At 45.0% G+C, this 25,776-nt stretch overlaps 1 protein-coding gene across 1 annotated transcript; it reads left to right on the top strand.

The window, feature by feature from the left end:
* Positions 1–12,957: 12,957 nt before the first annotated feature.
* LOC307203777 (uncharacterized protein) lies at positions 12,958–20,083 on the top strand. Its single transcript, XM_079954895.1, has 4 exons — positions 12,958–13,207; positions 15,558–15,765; positions 17,090–17,148; positions 18,483–20,083. Exons 1-4 carry the CDS (start codon positions 13,036–13,038, stop codon positions 18,758–18,760), a joined length of 717 nt encoding a protein of 238 aa, XP_079811021.1. The 5' UTR covers positions 12,958–13,035; the 3' UTR covers positions 18,761–20,083.
* Positions 20,084–25,776: the final 5,693 nt, after the last annotated feature.

The following is a 25,776-nucleotide window of genomic DNA, read 5'->3' as shown; positions in this document are numbered from 1 at the left end:
GGGGGGCGAGGTGTGGAGGGAGCCCACTCCCGCACCACAGTTCAGGGTAGGAGAGGGACAGGGAAGCTGCTGCCCACTTTCTTCCTGCTCTCCACCGCCAGATCAGGCCTGAGCCAGGGAGCGAAGCCGCATCAGGCACAAGCGCCGCAGCCAAGGCTCAGCTCCTTCTGGCACAGAGCCAGGCTCTGTCGAAGGAGCCTGCTGTGGGTGGCCCTGTTTGCACCGCCTCTCAGAATGGCGCCCGAGGCCACGGTGCCCACGGCACACACCCGCACGCTATGCCTCTGCTTCTGCAATTTGTCACATGCTCCCCAGAGCTTCAATACATGACCTTTCACACACCCTTTCACACACATGCATTTGAGGAGGATCCCTAACTTAACTCCTGTTGCTCGGTCCCTGCTCCTGCCCACCTAGCAGTTCGAAAGCACGTCAAAGTGCAAGTAGATAAATAGGTACTGCTCCAGCGGGAAGGTAAACGGTGTTTCCGTGCGCTGCTCTGGTTCGCCAGAAGCGGCTTAGTCATGCTGGCCACATGACCCGGGAGCTGTACGCCAGCTCCCTTGGCCAATAAAGTGAGATGAGCGCCGCAACCCCAGAGTCGGCCACGACTGGACCTAATGGTCAGGGGTCCCTTTACTTTTACCTTTACCTAACTTAGGAGAGAGAGAGAAAACCCGAAATACAGGACAAAATTGTATCAATAAAGGACTTGGCATTTTACATTGAAATACTGTATGGGACAATCCTGTATTATACAAGATAGTTGGCAATCCTAAAACAAAACTGTCAACACCACAGGTGAGGAACCTAAGGACTGTGGACCAAATGCAGCCCCCAGGCCACTCTGTTTGACCCTCAGAACTCTCCCCAGACCACATACCCTATTTGCAGCCACTCTGACAATGTTTCTTGCTTGCCTGGAGGTAGGCTAAAGAGAGGTGTATGAATGTGTAGAAACTAGCAGGTAAGCTTTCCGTCCTTTCCCCAGGGACTTTTGCCACTGGTCCTGCCCATCACTGGCATGTGGCCTCCAGGAGGTTGTCCAGAAGGGGCCATGGCTCTTGAGGGCCTGAACAATGTTTCCCAACCCTTCTCTATATTTGCTGGCAGCATCTCTCCTGGGTTTCAACCAGAGGTGTTTCCCAGCCCTAACCAGAGACGCCAGGGATTGGAGCTGGGATGTTCTGCGGCGCTATGCCACCATTGGAAGAGAGGAAGCTAAAGAGAGAGGTCTGGTGAAGAAGGACAATGGAAGAGGGAAGAGAGCTGCTAGAGGCAAGAGGAGAAAGTAAACTCTGACCAGCTGGAAGACCCTGGAGACAGAAGCTGCTCCCAGCCTTTACAGCAGTTATCTGACATCATTAACCATCATTGGTTAAATGAGTAACCAATATTAGAGTTGGGAACTGCGGAGTGATTGTTTGTTCATTGTTATAATTGCCCCTTTATTAGATGTTGTTTCTTAATTTTATGGGATAAGGTAATAATACATTCCTGGACTCTTGCGTCCCCAATCCCGAACCATTACATCACCTTTCCTCAAGGCAGTGAAGAAGATTTTCTCCCCCCCCCCCCTCATTTTATCTTCACAACAACCCTGAGAGGTAGATAAAGCTGAGAGGCGGTGACTGGCCCAAGGGCACCCTGAGGGTTTCATGGTTGGAGCGCAGATTTGAACCCAGGTCTCCCACTCTAACCACTACACCATATGCTACAGCAGCAGTCTCCAGCCTCTTCAGACCCAAGGGCCATCTTTCATCTACCCTTATCCCAAACATGTAATTTGGGGACCCATTTATTAATTGTTTTTACCATGAATTTGCATGGTGGTTGTGATGATGCTACAAGTCCACCTTAGATCAGGATGTGACCCGGCACAGAGAAATGTACTACTGCATCCATGCCAAAACACACAGTATTCAATTAAAACTTCCTCCCAAAGAATCCTGGGAACTGCAGTTTGTTGTGCATGCTGGGAATTGTAGCACAGGGGGAAGGATAAACTACAGTGCTCAGGATTCTTTGCTGGGGGGAGGAACATCCTTTAAATGTAAATGTAAATCTTATCTGATGAAGTGGACTCTAAGCCACTTAAGTTTATGCCAAAAGTTCCTTGCCATGGCCACTTGAAAACTGCTGATCGCCTTGGCAGGCCACTAATGATTTTTCTGCCTATTAGATAAAGGGACCCCTGACCATTAGGTCCAGTCGTGGCCGACTCTGGGGTTGCAGTGCTCATCTCACTTTACTGGCCGAGGGGGCCGGCGTACAGCTTCTGGGTCATGTGGCCAGCATGACTAAGCCGCTTCTGGCGAACCAGAGCAGCGCATGGAAACACCGTTTACCTTCCCGCTGGAGCGGTACCTATTTATCTACTTGCACTTTGACGTGCTTTCGAACTGCTAGGTTGGCAGGAGCAGGGACCGAGCAACGGGAGCTCACCCCATCGCAGGGATTTGAACCGGTGACCTTCTAATTGGCAAATCCTAGGCTCTGTGGTTTAACCCACAGCGCTACCTGCGTCCCTTTATAGCCTATTACAGCCATTATAATGCACTGTGCTAGATGCTGTAGGGTTGTTGTTCTGCTGCTTCTTTTATTTCTTATGTTGTATTTTATTGCATTGCAATTTGATTTGAAAGGAAATTCAGATTGTATGTCTGGTTCACATCATGAACCCTTATGGCTGAAGCTCACAGGACCCCATTTGGGAAGCTCTGGTTTAGGCCATAATAAAGTATGTTGGTCATCAAGACGCCATGAGGATCCTTGTAGTTTATGTAGAAAAAAGGGGATCACTCATTGGGGTTCCACTTCTTTTTTGCCCTGGCCTCAGGGACAGTATCTATTTGGGAGTCTCCATGCTCTAGGGAGCTTCTAGACTCAGCTGAGGTGAGGCTGTAGTATCAGGTGAAACTGCCTCTGGGGATAAAACTAGGGCAAAGAGGAGATGTTGGCGCTTCTTGTGCAATCCAGAAGAGTCTCCCATCGCTCTTTTGCCATGCCACTTGGGTTGGGCGTTCTGTTGTTGTTCCATTCCAACGTTGTCCTCACACCAAACACACCTCAAGCGATTAGTCAAGGAAAATACACACGGTGTCCAGGAATGCAAAGTAAATCCGGACACAAATGAACTTTAATCCCCATGGGATGTGGGATTTCCACCACCACCCCTCCCCTTATGCTAATGTACAAAACGTCACACACAGCAAACAAGGTTCTATAAATAAATAAATTAGTTTAATAGCATATGGCGTTCGTCTGAGGGCCAGCACATTCCTAGAACATTGGTTCTTTTCGTTTCCTGCTTCCCCAGGTCTGGAATATGTGAAGCAATGACATAAAAAGAATGGGAGGGTTTCTGAGGATATACAGAGTGCATCCATAGCCCACCACCACAGACTTGGGATGAAAGGTGGGACTTTCAAGTTACTGATGGCATGTTTCAGTTTCCAGAACTGGACTGTGGAATAATTGCCCTGTGTATTTATCCTATTAATTTCAACATACCAATTATTATACATTCCACAGAACTTCACATCCTATACAATCTTTTTGGACTTCCATCAGCACCTCTGATGATCCACCATTTTTATCATTTCTTCTGCATTCCTTTAATTCCTATTGCCGTTAATTATCTTAACTCACAATCCACCTCTTTAACCATTTTTGCAATAATTCAAATAATTTACCTCACAAAACTTCTTGCAAACCTACAAACGTAATTTGGTCATGACAATTACTTTTCAAATAGTCCGTAAATTTACACCAGTCTTCTGTGAATCTCTGGTCCCGCAGGTTTCGAATTCTTCCGGTTAGTTTATCCAATTCTGCAAAGTCCATCAATTTCATCCTCCATTCTTCTTTTGTCGGTAATTCTTCTAATTGTCTCTAGGATAAATACACAAAAGCCCTGTGTATTTATCCTAGAGACAATTAGAGACGTGAAATTCCCAGAACCCTTTGCCCTGCTTTAGCAATGTAGAATTCTCAGAAACATTATCCCTGTGTTCTGACAACAAATGTGTGTGCAATCCACGTGTCAAAGGGAGAAGTGGGATCGTGCCCAGGGCCAACCAGATATCCCTGGGAAGTCCAAAATCAGAACCTGATCACAACAGCGCTCTCTCCCCCACTGAAGTTTCCAACAACTGGAACTGTGCTTAATGGTGTCAAACTTGGATACAGACTGGGAAATATCACCAAGCACTAGAAAGCAGAAGTTTCTAACAGCCTTCTCATAGAATCATGGAATTGTAGAGTTGAAAGGGACCACAAGGATCATCTAGTTCAACCCCCTGCAATGTAGGAATCTTTCACCCAGTGTGAGACTTGAACCCCCAACCCTGAGGTTAAGAGTCTCATGCCCTACCAACTGAGGTATCCCTCATGCCAAAGGAACCTTTGCCAGCCTGGTGACCTTCAGAGGTTTTCGACAACAACTCACATCAGCTGGGATGGGGGGTCAAAAGTGACTGCCAAACACAAAAAAAAACACACACACACCATCACATTACTATTTATATCATACCTCTGTGTTGATTTTAAATGCAAGCTGCATTGGGAGCCAATTCTGGCTGAAAACCAAAGCATAAATATAATTGCTTAATTAAATAACCGGACTAAAGTAAAATATATTAACGTAAGCTTGCTCTTATATTATCTATCTGTCTTGAATAGTCCTTTCCATTCAGGTTTCCTTTGGTTTTGGCAGGTCAGGGGAAAGAATTAGGAAGCAGAGATGATGCCCAGTTAAGTCTATATTAAAATCCAATTAAATAGCATCTTAACAGAATAGCAAATCAATTCTCGTAAACTTTCAGCTTCACTGTGGTTATCCTGACCTTCATCATTTTATTATGTTTTTAACAAAGCCAAATGGAAGATCTGAGTGGTTTTCTGGGAAATACACAAGACTGGTGGGCAGATTTAGGAGCCAGAAACCCCTGTTTAGCCAGAAGCAGCTGAGGATGATCCACCAGAAAGCTCTTTTGGGAGGGGCCCCATTCAAATGAAAGAGTGCAAATGCTTGTAAAGGGAGGCATTTCCTCCAATTAAGTGCTCAAGTTTTCTAAATGGTGGCATTGTTGTTGTTCAGTTGTGTCCGACTCTTCGTGACGCCATGGACCAGAGCACGCCAGGCACTTCTGTCTTCCACTGCCTCCCACAGTTTTGTCAAATTCATGTTGGTAGTTTTGAGAACAATGCCCAACCATCTCGTCCTCTGTCGTCCCCTTCTCCTTGTGCCCTCCATCTTTCCCAACATCAGGGTCTTTTCCAGGGAGCAAACAATAATGGGAGAGGGCTGATCTCTAGAACACTTCTGTAGAGGGCTACTCTCAGCCCAAAGACATTTCTCAAGGTTTATTTCCTTTTGTTCCCTTCATCTTCCCTTTTTATCATTAAGCACCTCAAAGTCTCCAGTGGCAGGACATGTAAGGAAGGTAAGAAATAAGGTAGATGATATAGATAGATAGATAGATAGATAGATAGATAGATAGATAGATGATAGATAGATGATAGATAGATATAGATAGATAGATGATAGATGATAGATAGATAGATAGATAGATAGATAGATAGATAGATGATAGATAGAGATAGATAGATAGATAGATGATAGATAGATAGATAGATAGATAGATAGATAGATAGATAGATGATAGATAGATAGATAGATGATAGATAGATAGATAGATAGATAGATAGATAGATAAAGGTGAAGGTAGCCCTGCCCGTACGGGCCAGTCTTGACAGACTCTGGGGTTGTGCGCCCATCTCACTTAAGAGGCCAGGGGCCAGCGCTGTCTGGAGACACTTCCGGGTCACGTGGCCAGCGTGACATCGCTGCTCTGGCCAGAGCCAGAGCCAGAGCCAGAGCCGCACACGGAAACGCCGTTTACCTTCCCGCTGGTAAGCGGTCCCTATTTATCTACTTGCACCCGGAGGTGCTTTCGAACTGCTAGGTTGGCAGGCGCTGGGACCGAGCAGCGGGAGCGCACCCCGCCGCTGGGATTCGAACCGCCGACCTTTCGATCGGCAAGCCCTAGGCGCTGAGGCTTTAACCCACAGCGCCACCTGCGTCCCCTAGATAGATAGATATAGATAATAGATTGTCTTTGGGGAAATGGTTTTCCTGTCTATCCAATTGTTTTCTATGGGTTTGGAAGCCTTTGAGGTAACTTCGCTAAACATAGCACAAGGTCTCCTGAGGTGGTGAGGGTCTTTGCTGATGTTTTGGTGCCAGGCGCCATTTTGAATCAAGATGGTGGACAAAACCATGGTTTTGCTCATTATTTTGTGGTGTCAAGTCAAAACTCACTATTTTTAGTAGTAGTCTTTTTAGTAGTAGTACTAGTTTTTTAGAATACCCAGGCAGTGCAGGGCACTTTCCACTAATAAAAGAGCTGAGAGCCAGTGTGGTGTAGAGGTTAAGAGCGGTAGTCTCGTTATCTGGGGAACTGAGTTCACGTCTCCGCTCCTCCACATGCAGCTGCTGGGTGACCTTGGGCCAGTCACACTTCTCTAAAGTCTCTCAGCCCCACTCACCTCACAGAGTGTTTGTTGTGGGGGAGGAAGGGGAAGGAGAATGTTAGCCGCTTTGAGACTCCTTAAAGGGAGTGAAAGGCGGGATATCAAATCCAAACTCTTCTTCTTCTTCTAAAGATAGTAACAGTAGTAGTAGTAGTAGATGACACACTGCAACATTTTCTTATAGGTCATTATTCTACATTATCACCGTCTCGGGAAATATGGGCCAGGAAAATCAAAGGATGAGTGCCCCCAGTGCCCCAAGCAAAAAGAAGATAAAATGTCAAAGGTGCAGAAGAATCAGTTAGCTTTCTGAGAAGCCCAAACATTTTGCTTCATGAGACGATCTCTCAGGGGACAACTGAACCAGTTTATTGAGAGGAACTGCTTAAGCAGGATGTCACACCATCTGATAAATGGTACCTATGGCCCGCTAATGCTGAAGGCAGCTTCAGATGTTGCCATAGCACAACCACTAAGACCAACAAACAACTCGCAGTTCCGGTTGTCCGGTTGCTGCTGCAAATAATCCAGAAAGGAAACTACGCAAGACAGGTTTACACCCACTCATTCAAAGCCCTGTGGCTTTGTCTTCCTGACGAAAGGCTCTTTTCAGTAGCAGCGACGCTTGCATAACATCCAAGAGTGCTCTCAACAATCAAAACATCAAAAGCGAAAAGTAACTCAGGTCCCATCAACAGTGCACATTTAAAGCAATGTTATACCATCTTGAAAAGCCATGGCTTACCCCAAAGTATCCTGGGGACAATAGTTTATGAGTGTTGGAAGTTGCTAGGAGTTCCCTATTTCCTACACAGAGTTACAGTTCCTAGAGTGGTTTGACAATCAATCCTCCTTCTCAGGAACTCTGAGAATTGTAACTCTAGGCTCACCCAGACTTTCACTTTTCCCATGTCTAGAAAGTCGAAGCAGTTTTCCAAGGAACTGCTGTTTGTGGCAAGGAGACGAACAAGAGAGATTGCCATGCCGGGGAGACTTCAGTCCCCTCACCATCTAGAGCTACCCTGTCCCTCCTTGAATCTCCTGAACCTCCCCATCAGGCAAGCCAGCCCCAGCAGTTGAGACCAACAGTAGTCCCGTTCCTGCATCTTCAGCCAATCTACATCTGCTGGCTGCAGCACCAGCGACAAAGCAGAGACTAGGGACTCAGCTACACAGCTGCAAATAAAACGTTTTAAATGTGTTATAAAGAGTCGTTCGTGACTGGACTTAACTGTCAGGGGCCCTTTACCTTTTTATAGTGCAATATACAAATGTGAGCCTACGCAAAATTCAATATATTTTTCAAAACATTTTAAAATAAAGCATTTTCACAGCATTTTTTATATGTGCATAGATTCCACCTAGGCTCTGCTACAATTGTTTTAACAGTTTTTAATACGTGTAGGGGTGTTTTCGTTGTCGTTGTTCTGAAAAGAAACCAGAGTATTGGGTTTTTGGGTGGTTCTTTGTAATTATTGAGGGAGGGGAGATGTGTCTGGAAGCAGAGGAGCTGGAGAGAGCAGAGGTTGGCCAATAACAGTGGTTCAAAGGAAGAGGCAGTATGGTGTGGGAGGTGGGACAGGCGGGATAAGGGGCACATGGCACAGGCATTCATTGATTGATTGATTGATTGATTGATTGATTGATTGATTGAATGTATACCTCCCTTCATCCAAAGATCCCAGGGTGGTTCCCAACCTGAAAATACAAAATGGAAACACAAATAGTAATAGCAAAAACCAATAACACACATATGCCCGACACGTTCAAAAGACCATAGAATATTAATCAGCCAAATGCCTGGTTGAAGTTTCTCCTGCTGCCTAAAGATATGTAATGAAGGTGCCAGGTGAGTCTCCTTGGGGAAAGCATTTCACAAGCAGGGAGCCACCACAGAAAAGGCCCTTTCCTGTGTTGACACCCTCTGGACTTCTCACAGAGGAGGCAGGTGAAGAAGGGCCTCAGATGATGATTCCAGGGTCTGGGTCAGCTAGAATTTCTGAACTGCAATCCTACATATAACGTGTTGCAGTAATCTAACCTAGAGATTACCAGAGGACAGTTAGTGACTGTGCCGTGTGCCAGCCACCCCTCCTCCAACCTGGGGAACTATGGTTGTCCTATCAGCCAGCCCTCCAGTCTGTGGCTGCTGTTGCTAACTGCTAGGTTGTCTCTGACTTTATGACTACCATGACTACCACGGGGCTGTCCCAACATTTCACTGGTTCAAAGCATGTGGCAGGAAGAGAGTGATCTAAAAGTGGGAGATATTGACATCAATCCCTTATCATGGTCAGATTGTTTCCTGTTGAGATGTAGGCTTTCAACACCTTTCCGCCTCTGCAGAGGTGGAGAACCTATGAAGATGCTCCAACCTTGGAGGCTGATTGATCCCAATGGGTTTCCAGATGGCTCGGGGGGTTTCTGGCTGATATGACTGGCACTACTGTCAAATCCCTGGCCAACCTCTGGAACACCCAAATGGCTCGGGCCGTTGACATGATCTCCCACATGGTGAAGCCTGCTTGGATCCCTGGTATACCCCATGAGCTTAAAGCAAGGTAACAAGCTAGGAGGCAGCTTGAATGTGAGTGGAGGGAAACTCCAGTCAAAGGCAATCAAACACTCGTCATCAAGTCTACCTAGTGGCAAGGAAGGGTGCAACGAAGGTATTGCATCAGGGCAATGCAAGACCTCTTACACTCTGGCACAAAGGAGGTGACAGAACTGACGGTAGCTCACAATGACTAGTTTGCAAAACATTTTGAGGATAAAATTACTTGCATCTGCTGGGACGTTGACTCAACTGTTATAGCAGATGAACATTGAGAGGTGTCTAGAGCACTGTCTAGTCCTGTTGTGTTGGATGAGTTTCAGTTGATAAGGTGTGAGATTGTGGACAAGGTGCTTGGATCAATCAGGGCGACCACTTGCGCTATAGACCGGTTGTTCCCAACCTGTTTTTTGGCCATGGCCCAACTAAGCATCTCTAAAATCCTGACGCCCCCACCCCTGTGGCATATAATTCTTATTATTGAAAAAGTGAAGTCCTATTCACGTGGAGGAAGCCTGAAGGGCCATTAACTGTTAATAACTCATTCTCAAATTGCCCACCTTAAAAATCAAATTGTCCCCCTGTGGGGTGTGTGCCCCATGTTGGGAGCCATGGCTCTAGACCAGGGGTCAGCAACATTTTTCAGCTGTGGGCCGGTCCACCATCCCTCAGACCATGTCGTGGGCCGGACTATATTTTGGAGGGGGGAAATGAACGAATTCCTCTGCCCCACAAATAACCCAGAGATGCATTTTAAATAAAAGGACACATTCTACACATGTAAAAACATGCAGATTCCTGGTCCGTCCACAGGCTGGATTTAGAAGGTGATTGGGCCGCACCCATAAAATAAAATAAAATAAAATAAAATAAAATAAAATAAAATAAAATAAAATAAAATAGATCCCTCAGAACATGAACTGGTGTAATATATAGGTGATAAATAACAGAATATCTTGGGAAAGAATTGGGAAAGCAAAAAATAATAATAATAAGGCACTGTGTGTAAAATAACAAAATGAGAAACAGTACAATGAGAATAATCAGAAGTTTATTTTATTTATTCCATCTTTCATCCTCTTTCTTCTTTTCTCTTCTTTTTCTGTAAAGTATGCGTATGTAGTTCGTATATACTGTGTTATTGTGTATTGTTGTGTAAGTTAATGTTGATTGTTTAATAAAGATTCTTTAAAGAAAAAAGAACATGAGCTGGTGATTGCTGCAATTGCTAATCCAGCCACATTTGTGGAATACTGGCCCAAGATGCCCCGGTCCTAATGGGAGCTATTTTTAAAGCAGGGCAATTGGTGTTTTGATCCCAGAGCATTTTTCCCCCATCTGGTTCTGCGCTTATGGAATCTGGGACTTTCCCTCCGTGATTGACCTTAGTTATTTGTACTCCTTTGCATCTTCCACCTTCTCTCTGAATCATTTGCAATTGAGCAAAACAAGCTGATGCATAAATCAGGGCGGGAGGCTGAGGGAATCATTCCTGCCCTCAGTGCCTGGAAGGCAAAGCATGGGTAATATTCCTGGCTGCTTAAGAGCTGGAATGTAGAAGCAACAGGAATGGAGGGTTGCAGAGCAGCCTTTAAGTGGGCAAGATGCCTGCAAATGCATTCCCTGAGCTCTTGCCTCACCTGTGATTTGGCAATCGGCTTTTGGCTACGGTTGTCATGGTGAAGAGCAGGGACTCATCTGTGTGTCATGAACTAGCCTTTGGCAGAGGTTGGGGGTATCTGAAGGATGAATAGGATGGAAAGTCACCAATTATGTAAAGAAACCCAGCGGAGGAGTTAATCATCTACCTCAAAGGAAGGGAGGGGGTGAAGGGTGTAATTAAGTCTGGGATGAAGTCATGGAAAAGTTCCTGATCTTTCGGACAGGCTTCCCACTAGGGCCTTCTGGGGACGGGTGTCTAGAATTCCACTGTGGAATTTTAGTTCTCATTTTAGCTTTAGATTTCAAGGCTATATTGGTTTTTGAGAAGGCCTCAGTGCCACACGCATGGTGCCACAGTGGGCTCAAACCAACTGCTGATGTTTTTGCACACTCCACATGGGTCTGAGCTGCTGGGAGGTTATGGAAATTTCACCCAGAGTTCCAGCTCTCAGCAGGAAGCTGTCAGCAATAGAACTGTTGACCAGATGTGTGGCATTTGTTATGGAAGTAGATGGGAGACAGAGGAGAAGGTCATGAAAGAGAGGAGCCATATTTCTCCAGAGGAGAGTGTGTTAGCTGGATGCACTACAGGGCTCTGGATCAGCACATCCCAGGCTGTGCACACAACATCCCCCCTCCACAAAGAATGCTGGGAACTGTAGTTTGTTAAGTGTGCTGGGGATTATAGCTCTGAGAGGAAAATTACAGTTCCCGTGTGCTTTAAATGCACAGTGCCTCTGCATACTCAGTGTGCTAAAAACTAGGCCCCTGGTACAAAGTAGGAATGAAGTCCAGTGCTTTGTGGTCTTCAGATGTGCCCGTAAATGTCATTTTCCCTGTTTTCCTCTGGAGGGAATCCTTTTTGTAAGAAGGCAACTGCTGTGACATTACCTGTGCTAGCCCTTCTAAAAACAAAGACAGCCTCTACTCTCTTCTTCAAAACTATTATATTCCATCCAGTGCTTTAAAAAAAAATGTTTGGGGGTACTCTCATTTTGACTCAAGAAAACAACCATTTTATAGTTCAAATCGGGGGAAATTAATACAGTACATGGACAAAAGTACAAAGATTCACAAAATGTTTAGGGGTATGCGTACCCCTGCATACCCCCAGAAAAAAGCACTGATTCCATCACAAGCAAATGAATGTAAATGAAGTTTACTAAACCTCATATTCTAAACCTGTTTCATGTCCTCCTTTAGTGACCATTTTCCCCCTCCCTTAAGTAAGTAATGAAGATAATAGCGCTGACCTTCCTTCCAAGGTTGTTGTATGACGAAAAGATAACGCATGTGGCATTCCTTTGGAGTGCCCTGAATATCTAGATTGTTGTAGCCCAAGTTAGTCAGAGTAGACCCATTGAAATTAATAAACATGACTAACTTAGGTCCATTAATTTCAGTTGCTCTACTTTGCGTAGAACTTAGTTTCATGCAACAGTGTGTGTGTGTGTGTGTGTGTGTGTGTAATTGTTAGCAAAACAACAAAATAATAATAATAATAAATAATAAATTTTATTTATACCCCACCCTCCCCAGCCAAGACCGGGCTCAGGGCAGCTAACACCCAATATAAAAACAATTGATTGAAATACAACTTAAAAACAAGATTAAAAGCAATTTTTTTCTTCCTCTTTTTCACTTCCAAAAGACTTCAGGTGATGGGAGCTTGATATTAAAAACAGATCACTGAGAAAATGCAAAAAAAAATGGGGGTTGGTGTCAGTGGGTCTTTTTAATTTAGCAGTTTCTCCCTGGAAAAGGAATATCTGGATTCAGTGACCAGGGTGTGGGGGATGCAGACTGGTATTTTGATGCCAACTTTCAGGCATCAAAAGAGCACCCATTTTCCTCTTCCCACAACAAAGACCCACCTGGTTACCTGGTATCTCCCACCCCCATCGATTCCTAGGACTGGCTCTTGAGACATGGCATGCAAAGACAGGATCACACATGCCCACATACATTTCTAGTGAGACACCAGGAGCAGAAGCCTCCCTGCTCCTAGTTGGTTTGCGAATCTCTTTTCCCCACCCCCTTACTCCAGACAGGCCATTCAGATGCTGAGGTGCAGAGGCAGGTAAAGAGGAGGGAGAGCACATGCCCAAATGTGTCACCCTGTGAAACTTCCCACTGATGAGGGTGTGGAAGGAAGGTAATTTGCATCTGTCTGGCAGTATAAATAGCCCTGTGAGTTATGGTCCCTCTCCAGATCTCAGGTACAACAAGGCAGGCAGGTCCTGAAGAGAAATCAGAGAGGAGAAGAAAAACCCAACCTGATCATGCCTAGCTTCAAGTCCACCATGTTGCAGCTTGTCTTCCTCGGGGCACTGTTTGTTTCGCCTGCTTATCTTCAGCAGGCGCCTTGTGATATCGTCAAGAAGACCGTTACGCGGGGCGCTTACAAGCTGAACGTGGAACCTGCTTATTTCAAACCAAGTGCCATCTACACAGGTAAGTTGCACTTTGTCTCCAGGGCTGCTGTTGCGTCTTGGCATTCCTGTTTGTGTGTTCAGAGCTAACCTGCCTTTGGCCATCTTTGGGATCCAAAGGGTGTTCTGCCATTTTGGGGCACCCTTGCCTTGTGGACCCAGTCTCACCACCAGCCCGTGAATGCGGGGCTTGTTGAGATTTTAAGCTAGCCTTGCTGCAGTGACCTAGAGAAGCTCAGAAAAGACATGGGATGGAAGATACGGTATTTGTGGGGTTTGATGCACAGTCTAATGGGATGACCAAAACCAAAAGAACAAGGAAGGGGGAGCCAATGTGGTGTCCTCCAGATTTTGGACTACATATGCCTTCATCTCTGTGCTGGCTGGGTCTGTTGGGATCTGAAGTCCAGCAACATCTGGAATGCAACCCATTGGTTAACAGTGTGTTAGGCGATCTATTCTTTCTAGAGGCATTGTAGTTGATGTCAGATATAGAAAGAGCAACTCTGAAGTAGCCCGTAAGTCAGTGCTGGGCAAAAGGGTGTGAATTTGCCAGCCATGGAGCTGATGGATGGGCTTGGATCTATGCCACTATCTCTTGGCCACAGTCTCTCATCTGTAAAATGGGACCATAATGATCTATTTCACAGGTTTGTTGCAAAGCGGGAAAAGGTGGTTTATTAAGGTCTTTGCACAGAAAAAACTGCAGTAGTAGTAGTAGTAGTAGTAGTAGTAGTAATAATAATAATAATAATAATATTGTAATGCTCTTATCAGTCTGTCACTAAACTGTAATGCAAAGGTCCTACGGGTTTCAACTGAAAAAGTACCCAATCTTCCTTTGGTAAAATTTTTATAATTTTATAATAAATGAATAATTTTTAAATGAATACCAAATGAATACCCAGAAGGACAAAATGATATGAAAGCAGCATAGATTATATTGGAAGGGAACAAAATATTCACAACACTTGAGAATCAGGCCTAACATATTCAGTATTTTTTTAGTGCCGAAAGAGTTTCACCAATTTTGATCATGCATCTCTTGCACAATGACTCCTGTGCCATTTAACCTCATAGACTGAGCTGCCCTAACAGGGATTTGACCCACAGCCCCACCCAGGGTGGAACACGGTGTGTCACCCTTGCCATTTCCAAATATTATTTTTAGTCCCCGTGTGGGATGACGACGCCCCAGTTTGTATCTTCCCCAAATGAAATCCTGCTGTTCCCTAATGAAGCCCAAATTTAATAAGCTGCGTTGCAAGTGACTGTTGGAAAGCATCTTCTTGAGACATCTAGGCTAGCCAGTTTCCCTGGTCCAGCAAGATGAAGGAAGGCATGAAAAGCTTAGCTGTCCGTGGCTGCAATGTGGGTCACACATTTCAGCGCAAGAACATCTAGCAGCCAAGTCCAGATCTCTGACAAGGACAGCAGTTTTCAAATATCCGATTGTCACCTCCCTTTTATCCTCACAACAACCCTGTGAGGTAATCTAGGCTGAGAGAAAACGACTGGTCCAAGGTCATCCAAGGAGCTTCATGTCTGAGTGGTGATTTGATCCTTGGTCTCTGTCTACGCTGCACTGGCTCTCTTATGTCAGTCTCCATACACCAGGAGGTTTAGAGTTGGGGGTCTCGAATGAAGTATATGGCATGTAGGCAAGCAGAAACCTAGTGCCTTTTTCCCCCCTCTTTAGAAAAGTATATCATATACTCAGATTTCCTGTTCCTGCTTCTTTTCTAATGAAATGGTATATTGTATTTACACTCATTCCCCTCAATGTCACAAGCTGCCTCAAGCTTAGGAGAGGCAAGATTTAAAACAAAAACAAAACACCACATTTTGAATGGATTTAGTCAAAAGATTCAGATGGCTTCTAGGCTCCATGAATTCTAACCATCTAAATCACGACACACAAAGCTATGGAAATAATAATAAATCAACAGCAATGATAAGAAGAACTTAAAGCTGTTTGTGTGTGTTATCTCGCTGTAATCCCTCCAATGCAACCATGTTAAGATAGGTCAGTTTTATTGCACCCATACTGCAGATAGGGAAACTGATGCTTAAGAGGGGCTTTGCCTAAGGCCACATGAGACAAAGGATTCGGATTTCCCCAGATCATCATTGCTACATACAGCAGCTGCTGTTTGTCTTCGCTTTTTTGTACAAATGATGCCACAAGGGCACATCCCACAATGATGCCGAGATTTTGCCTTTCTGTAGTTTCTTGGTTTTCTATGTCCCTTTGCCCCTGCTGTGGGCTTTCTGGATTTTTTCTCCCAGTATCAGATCAAGGTCTTTCCTCCCTCTGCCCCCCATCCCTGAGTTTCCCAGTAAAAATGTGATTTCTCCCACTTTCTCTGCAGTCACCATTACTGGGATTGACAACAGCACTTCCGTCATCCTGCAAGCCGTGCCTTCTGAAGATGGCTCCAGCGGTCTGTGGGAAAGTGAAAACAAACCGATCAGCTGCAGTGGCGTCGAGAACCTGGTGGAGAAAAACGTCTCCAGCGGCAATAGCACCCGAACCCGCTGGACGGCCCCCAATGCCAACATGGAATCTGTGCTCATAAAGTAAGAATTCTGACCACTGGGCCTTTTCTGCACCAAAGAGTCCCTGCCCCAAGGGGTCTACAGCCTCACACTACCAACGAATGTATTGTTTCTCAATACAGTTGTCTCTTGAATTACCACAGAGGAGCTCAGGGTTCCTAAAATGGCGTCGGCATTGAGAGACAGTGACATAGATGCAGGAATTTTTCTCCCTCCCCTGAAAGCTTGGACAAATTTGTGGTCTATTAAACACTTTCAGCCCCTAAACAAAAGCTCCATGTGTAAAGGGAAGGTCCCTGTGGACAGGAAATGTCGGATAATGGCCATGGCCTTCATGCCTGACATGTGAGCTTCTCACAGATAGTGGGGTGGCTTCTTCTGCAAGGCCAAAAGGCACTAACTATGCCAATCTAAGTTAGAACTGAATTTTAACGGAAGGGTGAGACTGGGGGAACTAATCAGAGCAATTATCTGATAGTTGGGGGCGTGTGTGTATGTAAGCGATAACAGTGGAGGAACTTGCTTATTTCTCCTATGAGAAGACATCAAAATTCATTACTTAAATCAAGAAGGCTGAATTATCCATAATTGTTTGAATTCTCTGGTTTTTCCTTTGAGGGGAGGGCTTTTATTAGCCTCTGCTTTCATAGGAACTGTCTCACAGCAAATCAAACCACTGGTCTATCTAGCTTAGTGTTGCTTACCCAGACTGGCAGTGGCCATACAGAGTTTAAGACAGGGCATCTGTATCAGGCCTACCTGGAGCTGCTGGGGACTGCACCTGGGAGTCCTTCTGCTTTAGGCAAAGAGTTTGTGGAGAGGTTGCAACACTTCTAGACACAAAGCCTGGTGTTTCCTTGCTGGCAGGGAGAGCTGTGTGACTCCTAAGTGCAAAACCTAAGACATAAATTTGCAGCACAAAATGTGGTTTTGTGTAACGAGGCACTGCTTTATCCAAAGGGGCATATATCAGCCTGCCACCTCATGCCTGTCTGATGGATATGCTTGCTTTAATTTATACTGAGTGTTCTATAGCAAAGCTTAAGATTCATTTCCCCCTTTTTCTGCAATGATCACCAAGAAATGCCAATTGGCTGAAGAAAGATCATATGCAGATAAATTACACTAGCAATAACTATCCATATCTCCTCTGCTTGCTCCTAAAAGTTATCAGCATAGTTGCTCAGGCACAAAAGAAAAGGAAGCTCTTTTTTTTTTTTTTTTCCTTCTCCAAATGCCAGCTAAAATGGGGTTTGGGCATCTCTGCATCCCCTGTTTGGCTATCATTTCACAGCTTCTCTCCTCCACCATTCATGATTCCCATTTTCTGTTTCTTTCCCAACAGGTCTTTTGTCATCTTTGCCAATGGAACGACCCTGCTGCAAACTCAGACCCTGGCAAGAGGTAATTTTGTGAGAAAACGAGGTCTCCCTCCAGTGTCAGTTTGTCGGGAATTGTAAATGGGTAGAGTGCGGTTGCGTTCAGATCCTGTTTGAAGGCTTCCTATGAGAGAACACATTTTGTTGGCTGCTGTGAAAGCAGGATACTGATGGGCCAATGGCCTGATCCAGCAGAGCTCTTCTTATGTAACATCTCTCAATTTTAACATTTAACCCTCTCTCTTCCATCTAAACAATTGGGGGGGGGGTGGAGAGAGGTGACTACTATTGGCTAACATAGCCCAACTTCAATCTCAATCCCAGGGCAATTCCTTCAAAGATTGGCAGGAGGGGAAGTTGAGGCAATTCCTGTTTAGCCGGTGGGAAACAACCTAGTAAGCCGTCTTACACTGTCAGACCATCAGACCATATAGTATTATCTGCGCCAGGCTTCCCCAGAAATTTTAGGCTGCTGAGCTGGCTATTACACTGCTGAATATCACTTTTTTGGAAATTGCAGGTGGGCAGAGTGCTGTTTTGCTCCTGCATGCCTTTCATGCTAAGGGACGCAGGTGGCATTGTGGGTTAAACCACAGAGCCTAGGACTTGCTGATCAGAAGGTTGGCGGTTCAAATCCCCAGATGGGGTGAGCTCCCGTTGTTCAGTCCCTGCTCCTGCCAATCTAGCAGTTCGAAAGTACATCAAAGTGCAAGTAGATAAATAGGTACCGCTCCAGCAGGAAGGTAAACGGCGTTTCCGTGCGCTGCTCTGGTTCACCAGAAGCGGCTTAGTCATGCTGGCCACATGACCCGGAAGCTGTACGCCGGCTCCCTTGGCCAATAAAGCGAGATGAGCACCGCAACCCCAGAGTCGGCCACGACTGGACCTAATGGTCAGGGGTCCCTTTACCTTTACTACCTTTCAGGCTTCCCCCCCACAAGTGTCTGGCTGGCCCCTGTGAGAACAGGGTGCTGGACTGGCTAAGCCACTGGCCTGATCCAGCAGGCTTGTTGTGCATTCTTAAATTCTGGGGCTGATAGGAGTTGTTGTCCAAAACACGTGTAGTCAAAAGTATCAGAAGGACACCAGGTTAGGGAAAGCTGATATACACTGCTCTCACTGGCAAGGGCTCTCCAGGATTTCAGCCTGGCAGTATTTCCCCAGACCTGCCTGGAGAGGCTGGAAAGTGACCTTGGAAACCTTCTGCCTGCAGAGCATTGAGCCACAGGCCTTCCTGCCTCCTCAGGCCTTGATTTATGTGAGGGCTTTGAACTCAGGCCTTCCCCCCACCCCAGTCCACCTACAGATCCTTTTCTGCTAAGCCGCAACAGCTTGGCTAATCTGATTTGTTTCTTTCAGACACAACAACCACCAGCATCAGATCGGTGTCCTCCTCCTCCGCCACCCCTCGCCCTGACACCAGCACCCCTGCTTCCCACAATCCGACGCTTCACAGCAACCCAACCGATGCCCACGTCCTCCTCAACGCCAGCACCGTCCACCACCATAACTTCGCTTCCTCCCACCAGTGGACACAAGGTCCCAAAGGCTCAGCCTCTGCAGCTCAAGGCAGCTCCTTCCTCCTGGCATTCCTGCAGCTCCTCTCCATCTCGCTGGGCTTCAAGCTCCTCTCCTAAGCTGAATCCCGAATCCCCACAACACGCATTCCCCGCTTTCCTCTCGTGCGTGGCCACCTTCCCTTCCAAACAGAACGTGAAGGGCGGGTGGCTGGTCTCCTCGAGAAGGAAATCCCTCCCTCCCTGCCTTCACCTGCAATTCTCTTTCCCCTCCACACCATTATGCATCTTTATTTGCACATTTATTTCATCAATCCCTAATATAGCCCAGCTGCTGACTTAGAAGATATGGCAGCAGGTAGCTGTACTGAGAGATGTCTAAAGAGAGAGGGCTCATGCCTTTAGGGGGCTGGGAGCAAGATCCAAACATTGTCTCTTCTTTATTTCTTTTTCCCTGCCTAGGGGACAAAAATATAATAATAAGCTAAATAATCAACAGACTTAACTCTGCCTGTTGCATATGGATCCAGTGCTGCTAAGATCTTCCATGGCAAGAGTAGGAATAGACCAGATATTTTAAGTTAATATTATTTTATCAGGACAGAACAATGATGCAACCTTAGGAAAGGAAGCGTCTCAACAGTTCCTTCTGTGCATCCCACCTCCCCACCCCCCAAAAAATTCTTCCAGTTCTCTGAAAGAGAAGTGCTAGGAAACTGGTCTCTATCCTTGAAGGATATTTGACTGGATGACACAGGCAGGCACTGCAGAATGGAAGGAAAGGCTGGTCCATTGAGAATCTCCACTATACAACACAAACAAAGGAAGCAGCGTTTTGTACCTCCATGTAGTTCAAGAAGGCTGTTCCAAAATTCTGACACCACACACATGCACACACCCCTTTCCCATATTTTATTTTCTGCGATAGAGGAAAGAAAACCCGGCGTTTCCATTTAAACACAGATCTGAATGCCCATATGCCAAGCAGATCTGAATGCCCATGTGCCAAATTTGAAATTGCACCCTTTCTCCAGCTTCTGAAACAACCATCAGTAGACGTTATGCAGATTAAGGGAGGCCCCTTCATTTACTGTATGTATATTAACTCTTATGAGCCCCCTGCTGGCAGGGCAACCCCCATGGACTGTAAAATATTTATTTGCTCTAAAATACTCAGATAACTCCTCTGCTCCTTAAGAAGTGCTCACCCTACTGCCTCCATAGGTTGTATGCAGAGAGGAAAATGGGGTGGAAGCAAGAGAGATGAAGGATGAACCAAGTCTATTGGTGGTTAATTGTGGGCTTCCACAGAAAGATAGGCTGGGTTTGCTGCCAGTGGCTTTTGTTACAGACTGTGTTTCCTCAGGGAAATGTATTTTGGAAATCTATTGTATTTGAAAGACCCTGGTTCAATAAAACTGCTTCACAATGTCCTATATATAACTGTGGCCTTCTTTTGGGGGTGTTGCAGGGGGGAGAGGGTAGTGAGTGAGGAATGGACAACTGAGCAAAGGGTTAGAAAAGGAGCACATTAGTGGCTCAGTTTCAACTGGTTTATATACTTCTCAAGGTCATGAGCAAAAGTCTCTGAAAGAACAAGGTTAAATCCTCCCTTTTTAGTTATGCCAGCGTTAAAAGTCACAGCTATGGGAATGGGTTTTTTTTTCCCTGCCCCCCCAGGCAACTGCTGCCTCTTTTGCTATAACAACCTTTCCAAGCCAGTTTCAGCCAGGAAACCGACCTCCCCTCCCCTGCTTTATGTTGACATTCGTTTGAGGCTGCAGAATAACAACAGGATTTATTGGTGCCGCGGGATGCCTGATCCATTTTAATGAGGACTAGGATATTGCAGATCACTTGGGTTGCTAAAAGAAGTGAACACAATTATACCCTTTTCATTCAGCGGCACATTGGCAAACGGGAGTTGTTACCCTGTGTACTTTAGAAACAGCAAGAGGATCCAACTGGTCAAAACTCTGTATAGTTCACCAGAAAAAAATAATACTGTGGTACAGGGGAGGTCAGCAGCAAAAATGAGGCCAAGTGCCTCTTGCTGGTGTGGAAATGGTCTCACATGTTAGATTTCTGAAAGGAAAATCATGATATATTTTAATGCTCCCAGACATACTTATTGATTTCATTGGTTTTGATGGAGTTAATTTTCAAGTAAGCACACTTAGGATTGATTGTGGAGTCCTTTGCCAACCTGGCACTGATGTAAAAATTGGGGTTTAGGTTTTGCTGCCCAACTCCCCATGGGACTCTGAGTCCCCTAAGTCCAAGACCAGTCAGAGAAGAATGGATGGAGGCAGGATCCAGTGGAAAGCAAGGCAGATATTTATTTTTCTGTTGCAACAGAGTTCCCTCCTCGCGTTCCAAGGAGGGAGAGACCCTGACCAAAAGTGAGCAGGAACCTTTAAAGACTTTTGACATTGCCCAACCCCCTTCACCAAAGACCACCCCAAAATCATCTTACAGACATCATAGCAGGCAGTCTACAGCAGAAATTCTGTCTGCCAGGATAATGGTCACTGGTTGCATTACCTGGGCAGGCTGGCCATTCTTTTGGGATGGTTAATACTTTAGTTCCTGAATCCAGGTCACAGGTTCACCCTATTCATACATAAATACGCTCTTGAAACAGGATTTTTAAGCAAAAAGACAATGGGAAGGCTTTCCCCATTTGCCTCCCTTACTGCAGAGGAATATTTGAGGTCATTGGGAGAGTCGAAATGGCTTCAGGATTGCTCTCCTGCTCAGACACATGGTTCATATATTGAGATATGTGTGCATTTGTTGTATATTTGAGACCTTAGAATTCTTATAACAGGGCCCTCCAGATATTTTTGGACTGCACCGCTACCCTCACAGCATGCACTGGCTGGGGCTGATGGGAATTGTAGTCCAGCATGGCAAAACTTGGATTAGGTTAGATTGATTGGCAATGGGGAAACACTCTGGAAATGTGAAAAGTGGCAATCCTTCAAGTAACTGCAGAGGCCCAAGTGACAAGCTACTCCTCTGGGATGGGAGTCTTGCCTGCTCCCTTCCCTAGCCTCTTTTTTGAAATAAGAGAACCTGTTTCATACTCTCATTGTGTGTTTTTGCCAGCCTGGATTGACTGATTGATTGATTGATTGATTGATTGTCTGATTATTTATTTTCACAACAAAAAATGACAATATAAAAACACAGAATACATAATAGAAATAAAAACAAAGACAATCCAATATAAATCAGCCAAAGGCCTTGAAGAGGAATGTTTTTGCCTTGCGCCTTGAGACATATCATGAAGGGGCCAGGCGAACCTCCCTGGGGAGAGCATTCCACAAATGGGGAGCCACCACAGAAAAGGCTGTGTTCTTGTGCTGCCCCCCTCTCATGGAGGAGGCACATGAAGAAGGGCCTCAGCAGATGATCTCAGGCTCCAGGTGGGCTCATATGGAGAGAAGCAGTCCTTGAATATGAATTTGAAATCTGATAATGCCTCCTGCTTGTCGGGGTGGAAGACAGAGAGGGGTGTGCATAGAAATAAGTCTACTGCACAAAGGTAAACTTCACTGAGCCACCTGCTTTTGCTCTGGCCTCACCCAACACTGGCATGTGCCCCCCCCCAAAAAAAGGAAGTGTGGCCCTCAGACTGGACTCTGGGCAAGGGAGGGCTTAGTGGATGTGGTGTCACTCTGTATGGTAAAAGGGACAGAGCGTTAAACAATCCCAGACTCCTCCACAAAACCCTTGTGGTCACTTCCCCAAAACAGGATAGATTTTTCTTTGATTGTGCCGCAGATAAAGAAACACATCTTACTTGGAAATACCCAACAAGTCTTATGTCTGCACAGGATTGTAGCCCAAGTGAATTCACCATCCAGAACTGCAGCTTCTCACGGGTCTGCCTCTCTCAGGTGATGTTACTGGGCAGGTAAACAACAAGGGAAATTCCCAAAGTTTGGGATGCACAGAGGAGGTGCTGCTTTCTTTATCTTGCATTCCTATCAGGCGTCTTCAACAGCACGCTTAGTCAGCTGCTGTGGAGCTTCCCTCATCTTAGCTCAGGGTTACTCGACCAAGTGCTCTTAAGAGGTTATGGGTTCCAACTTTGATCATCCTGAAGGCTCCACTACACAATTTACTGAGCACTAGTGGAAAGCAGAATTCTAAGGAACCACATAAATATATATATATCAGTACAATTTTGAAATCAGTTAAAAAGGAGGAGGGTCTAAAATTCACTGCTTGTATGACGTTAAAAGAAAATATGATGAAGATGTTCTATAGATGGTATATGACACCGGTAAAACTGGCAAAAATGTACAAGACATGCAATAGGTGTTGGAAATGTAGGGATAAAGAGGGTACTTTCTACCACATGTGGTGGGAATGTAAGAAAGTGAAAGACTTCTGGGAGAAAATATACAATGAGTTAAAGAAGATCTTAAAATACACATTTATAAAGAAGCCAGAAGTCTTTTTGTTGGGAATAGTAGGAAATGAGATAAAAAGGAAAGACTGCAAATTCTTTCGATATGCAATCACAGCCGCAAGAGTGTTACTGGCCCAGAAATGGAAACAGCAAGAAATACCGACCGTAGAAGAGTGGAGAATGAAATTGTTAGATTACGCAGAGTTAGATAAATTGACAGGGAAGATTAGATACTTAAGAGACCAAAAGTTCATTGAGGACTGGGGGAAATTTGTGGAATATCTGGAATATTTAAGTGAAGGACAGATGATGCTTAAGGGATTTAAAGAAGCATTGTAAAAAAGCAAGAAATATTGTCTAAAGGGAATAGGAAAAAAGAGATAAATAATGTCAATATAAATTTGAGAAATGTGTAATTAAAATTATGACTATGGATGATTTACGGAACAGCTGAGGGAAGTCCAAAAGAGAAATAAGTTATGAAAACGATGTGAAATTAATGTATTTTGTTTTGTTTTGTTTGCTGATGTTGATTAATAAAAATTATATGCAAAAAAAAAAAAAGAAATCAGTTAAAAATCAATGTGGTTCTGAAAAATTCAGCTGGCCAACTCAATTCAAAATGGCGTCCACTCTGATTCAAATATAGATGAAAACTTGCTCCTTCATCTTGAGAAGCGTCATGCAAATTTTGCCACACATTTTAAGGACCACAGCCACTTCCCTCACACATTCAGGATTAGGGGAAGAGTTTCCAAGTGAAAGAACCTCTCATTAAGTACTGCTGAAGTCTTCCCACTCCAACCACCCCCACCCCCACCCCACAACAAAATACTAGCATTAACCATTAACCAAAAATACTAGCATTAACCATCTGAGTAATGCCTCTCTCCCCTAGCACCTCTTCAGCAATAGCTGTGCCACAGTCAGATGATGGGATGAAACGTCTCTTGATGGAACAAAACGTTCTGCCTTTGCCTTCTCCCTCTCCCTCTCCTTCTCTCTCCCACACCCACACACTGTTGTGGCTATTAAGGAGCCATAACACAAGGACATAAGAGGAGCCTGCTAATCAGGTGAATGGCCCATCTACTTCAGCATCCTGTTCTCACAGTGATCACCCAGATGCCTGGGAGAAACCGGCCTGTAGAATTTGGGCACAAGAACATTCTCCTCTGCTATCATTTCCAGCAACTGGTATTTAGAGGCATTGAGCACAGCCAATGTGGCTATTAAACCTTCTCAATGAATTTGTCCAATCCTCTTTTGAAGCCATCCAAGTTAGTGGCCATCATTGCCTCCTGCGGCAGTGAGTTCCATAGTTTCACTATGCACTTCGTAACCAATACTTCCTTTTACTTTGTCCTGAATCTTCCAACATTCAGTTTCATTGAACGGAATGAAATTGCTTGCTGGTCTCTACCCACACAGCTTCTCCCATTTCCATCCATGAGTTTCGCTTGCTCAATTGCCTGTCCTTCTTGCTCAAAACATCCGCAATCTTCCTCATGGGAAAACAGTTTCACTCTTTCCCCAGATCAAACCTGGCCCATGAAACATCCACCCAGAAAGAGATTTGTTACAGCAGTGCCCTCTCACGCTCTTGCGATGCAGACCAGGGGAGAGAGAATTTGGAAACTGGTCCGTGCCATCTTAAACAGGTGTGGCCCTCCAATCTCCTAGTTCAGCATACCATCTTAGGCCCTCAAAATTTTATTTTTCAACAACTCTACTTTATTTTCTACTTAATATCCTGACTTTCCATTGGCAAACGGATTTAGCATTTGGGCAAAACGACGGCAGCGGTGTACCGCAAATGTGTAGCAAAGGGGAAAATAATCAAATGAAGCATGGTTCTCGATGGCAGCCTGAGGGACAGCTGAACAGGGCCCCTCGTCCCACTGCAGCTGATGAGGGTACAGAGGAATACACCTGCAGAGTATTATGGCAACCTCCACACACACACCAACACACACACACACCAGTTCTGCAGCAGGTGGTGCACAAAAGTGTACATAAGAATCTACTGGATCAAGACAATGGTTCATCTAGTCAGCGGCGTCTCAGGTGGAGCGCCTGGGGGCAGTGGCCCCGGGCATATTTTGAGGGAATGCATTTTGCTCCTCAACGCTCTGCCAGCCCTGTATAGCTGCGTCCCTGCCCGCCCGTATCCCAGGGGGAGTGGGCAACAGTCATGCACCTGAAGTCTGCACTCACTCTGCCCTGCCAGCTCCACGCCACTTCACAATGTTACATGGCTGCGTGAGGAGAACACAACAGGCACACACCATTTCTTTTCTTCCAAAAAAAAATTATTCATTTTATAGCACAAATAAACAGAAAAACAAACAATGCAAACAAATTCTTGTCTTATCGTTAATTTTTCTAAACAATGTCAGGTGATCTTCCCCAAGTCCCCCCATCTGATTTTCATTTTACCTCATCTTTAGCAGTTTACATATATCATAATTTTTAACATTTTTTTTTTTTACTATTTTAAAATACACTATCTTCTACTTCTAACCCTACAGCCTATATCCACTTCCAAAGTTATTCTAAGATTTAAATATTAACATCTTTTTTCAAATATTCTTTAAACTTCTTCCGATCTTCTTCCACCGTCTCGTCTCTCTGGTCTTGGAGTCTCCCAGTCAGTTCGGCAAGTTCCATACAGTCCATCATCTTCATCTGCCATTCTTCGATAGTTGGTAAA

This window comes from Podarcis cretensis, assembly GCF_951804945.1.
Source record: "Podarcis cretensis genome assembly, chromosome: 15".
Taxonomy (NCBI): domain Eukaryota; kingdom Metazoa; phylum Chordata; class Lepidosauria; order Squamata; family Lacertidae; genus Podarcis; species Podarcis cretensis.
The sequence above is the reverse complement of the archived record's forward strand: the minus strand, read 5'-3'. Positions and strand labels throughout refer to the sequence as shown.

What these genes read in the sequence shown, in the direction of transcription:
- LOC307203777 (XM_079954895.1), top strand. Translation starts at nt 13,036, where the DNA reads ATGCCTAGCTTCAAGTCCACCATGTTGCAGCTTGTCTTCCTCGGGGCA. An exon ending in ATGGAATCTGTGCTCATAAA is followed by an intron (nt 15,766 to 17,089) that starts GTAAGAATTCTG and finishes CTTTCCCAACAG; the next exon opens with GTCTTTTGTCATCTTTGCCA. An exon ending in AACTCAGACCCTGGCAAGAG is followed by an intron (nt 17,149 to 18,482) that starts GTAATTTTGTGA and finishes TGTTTCTTTCAG; the next exon opens with ACACAACAACCACCAGCATC.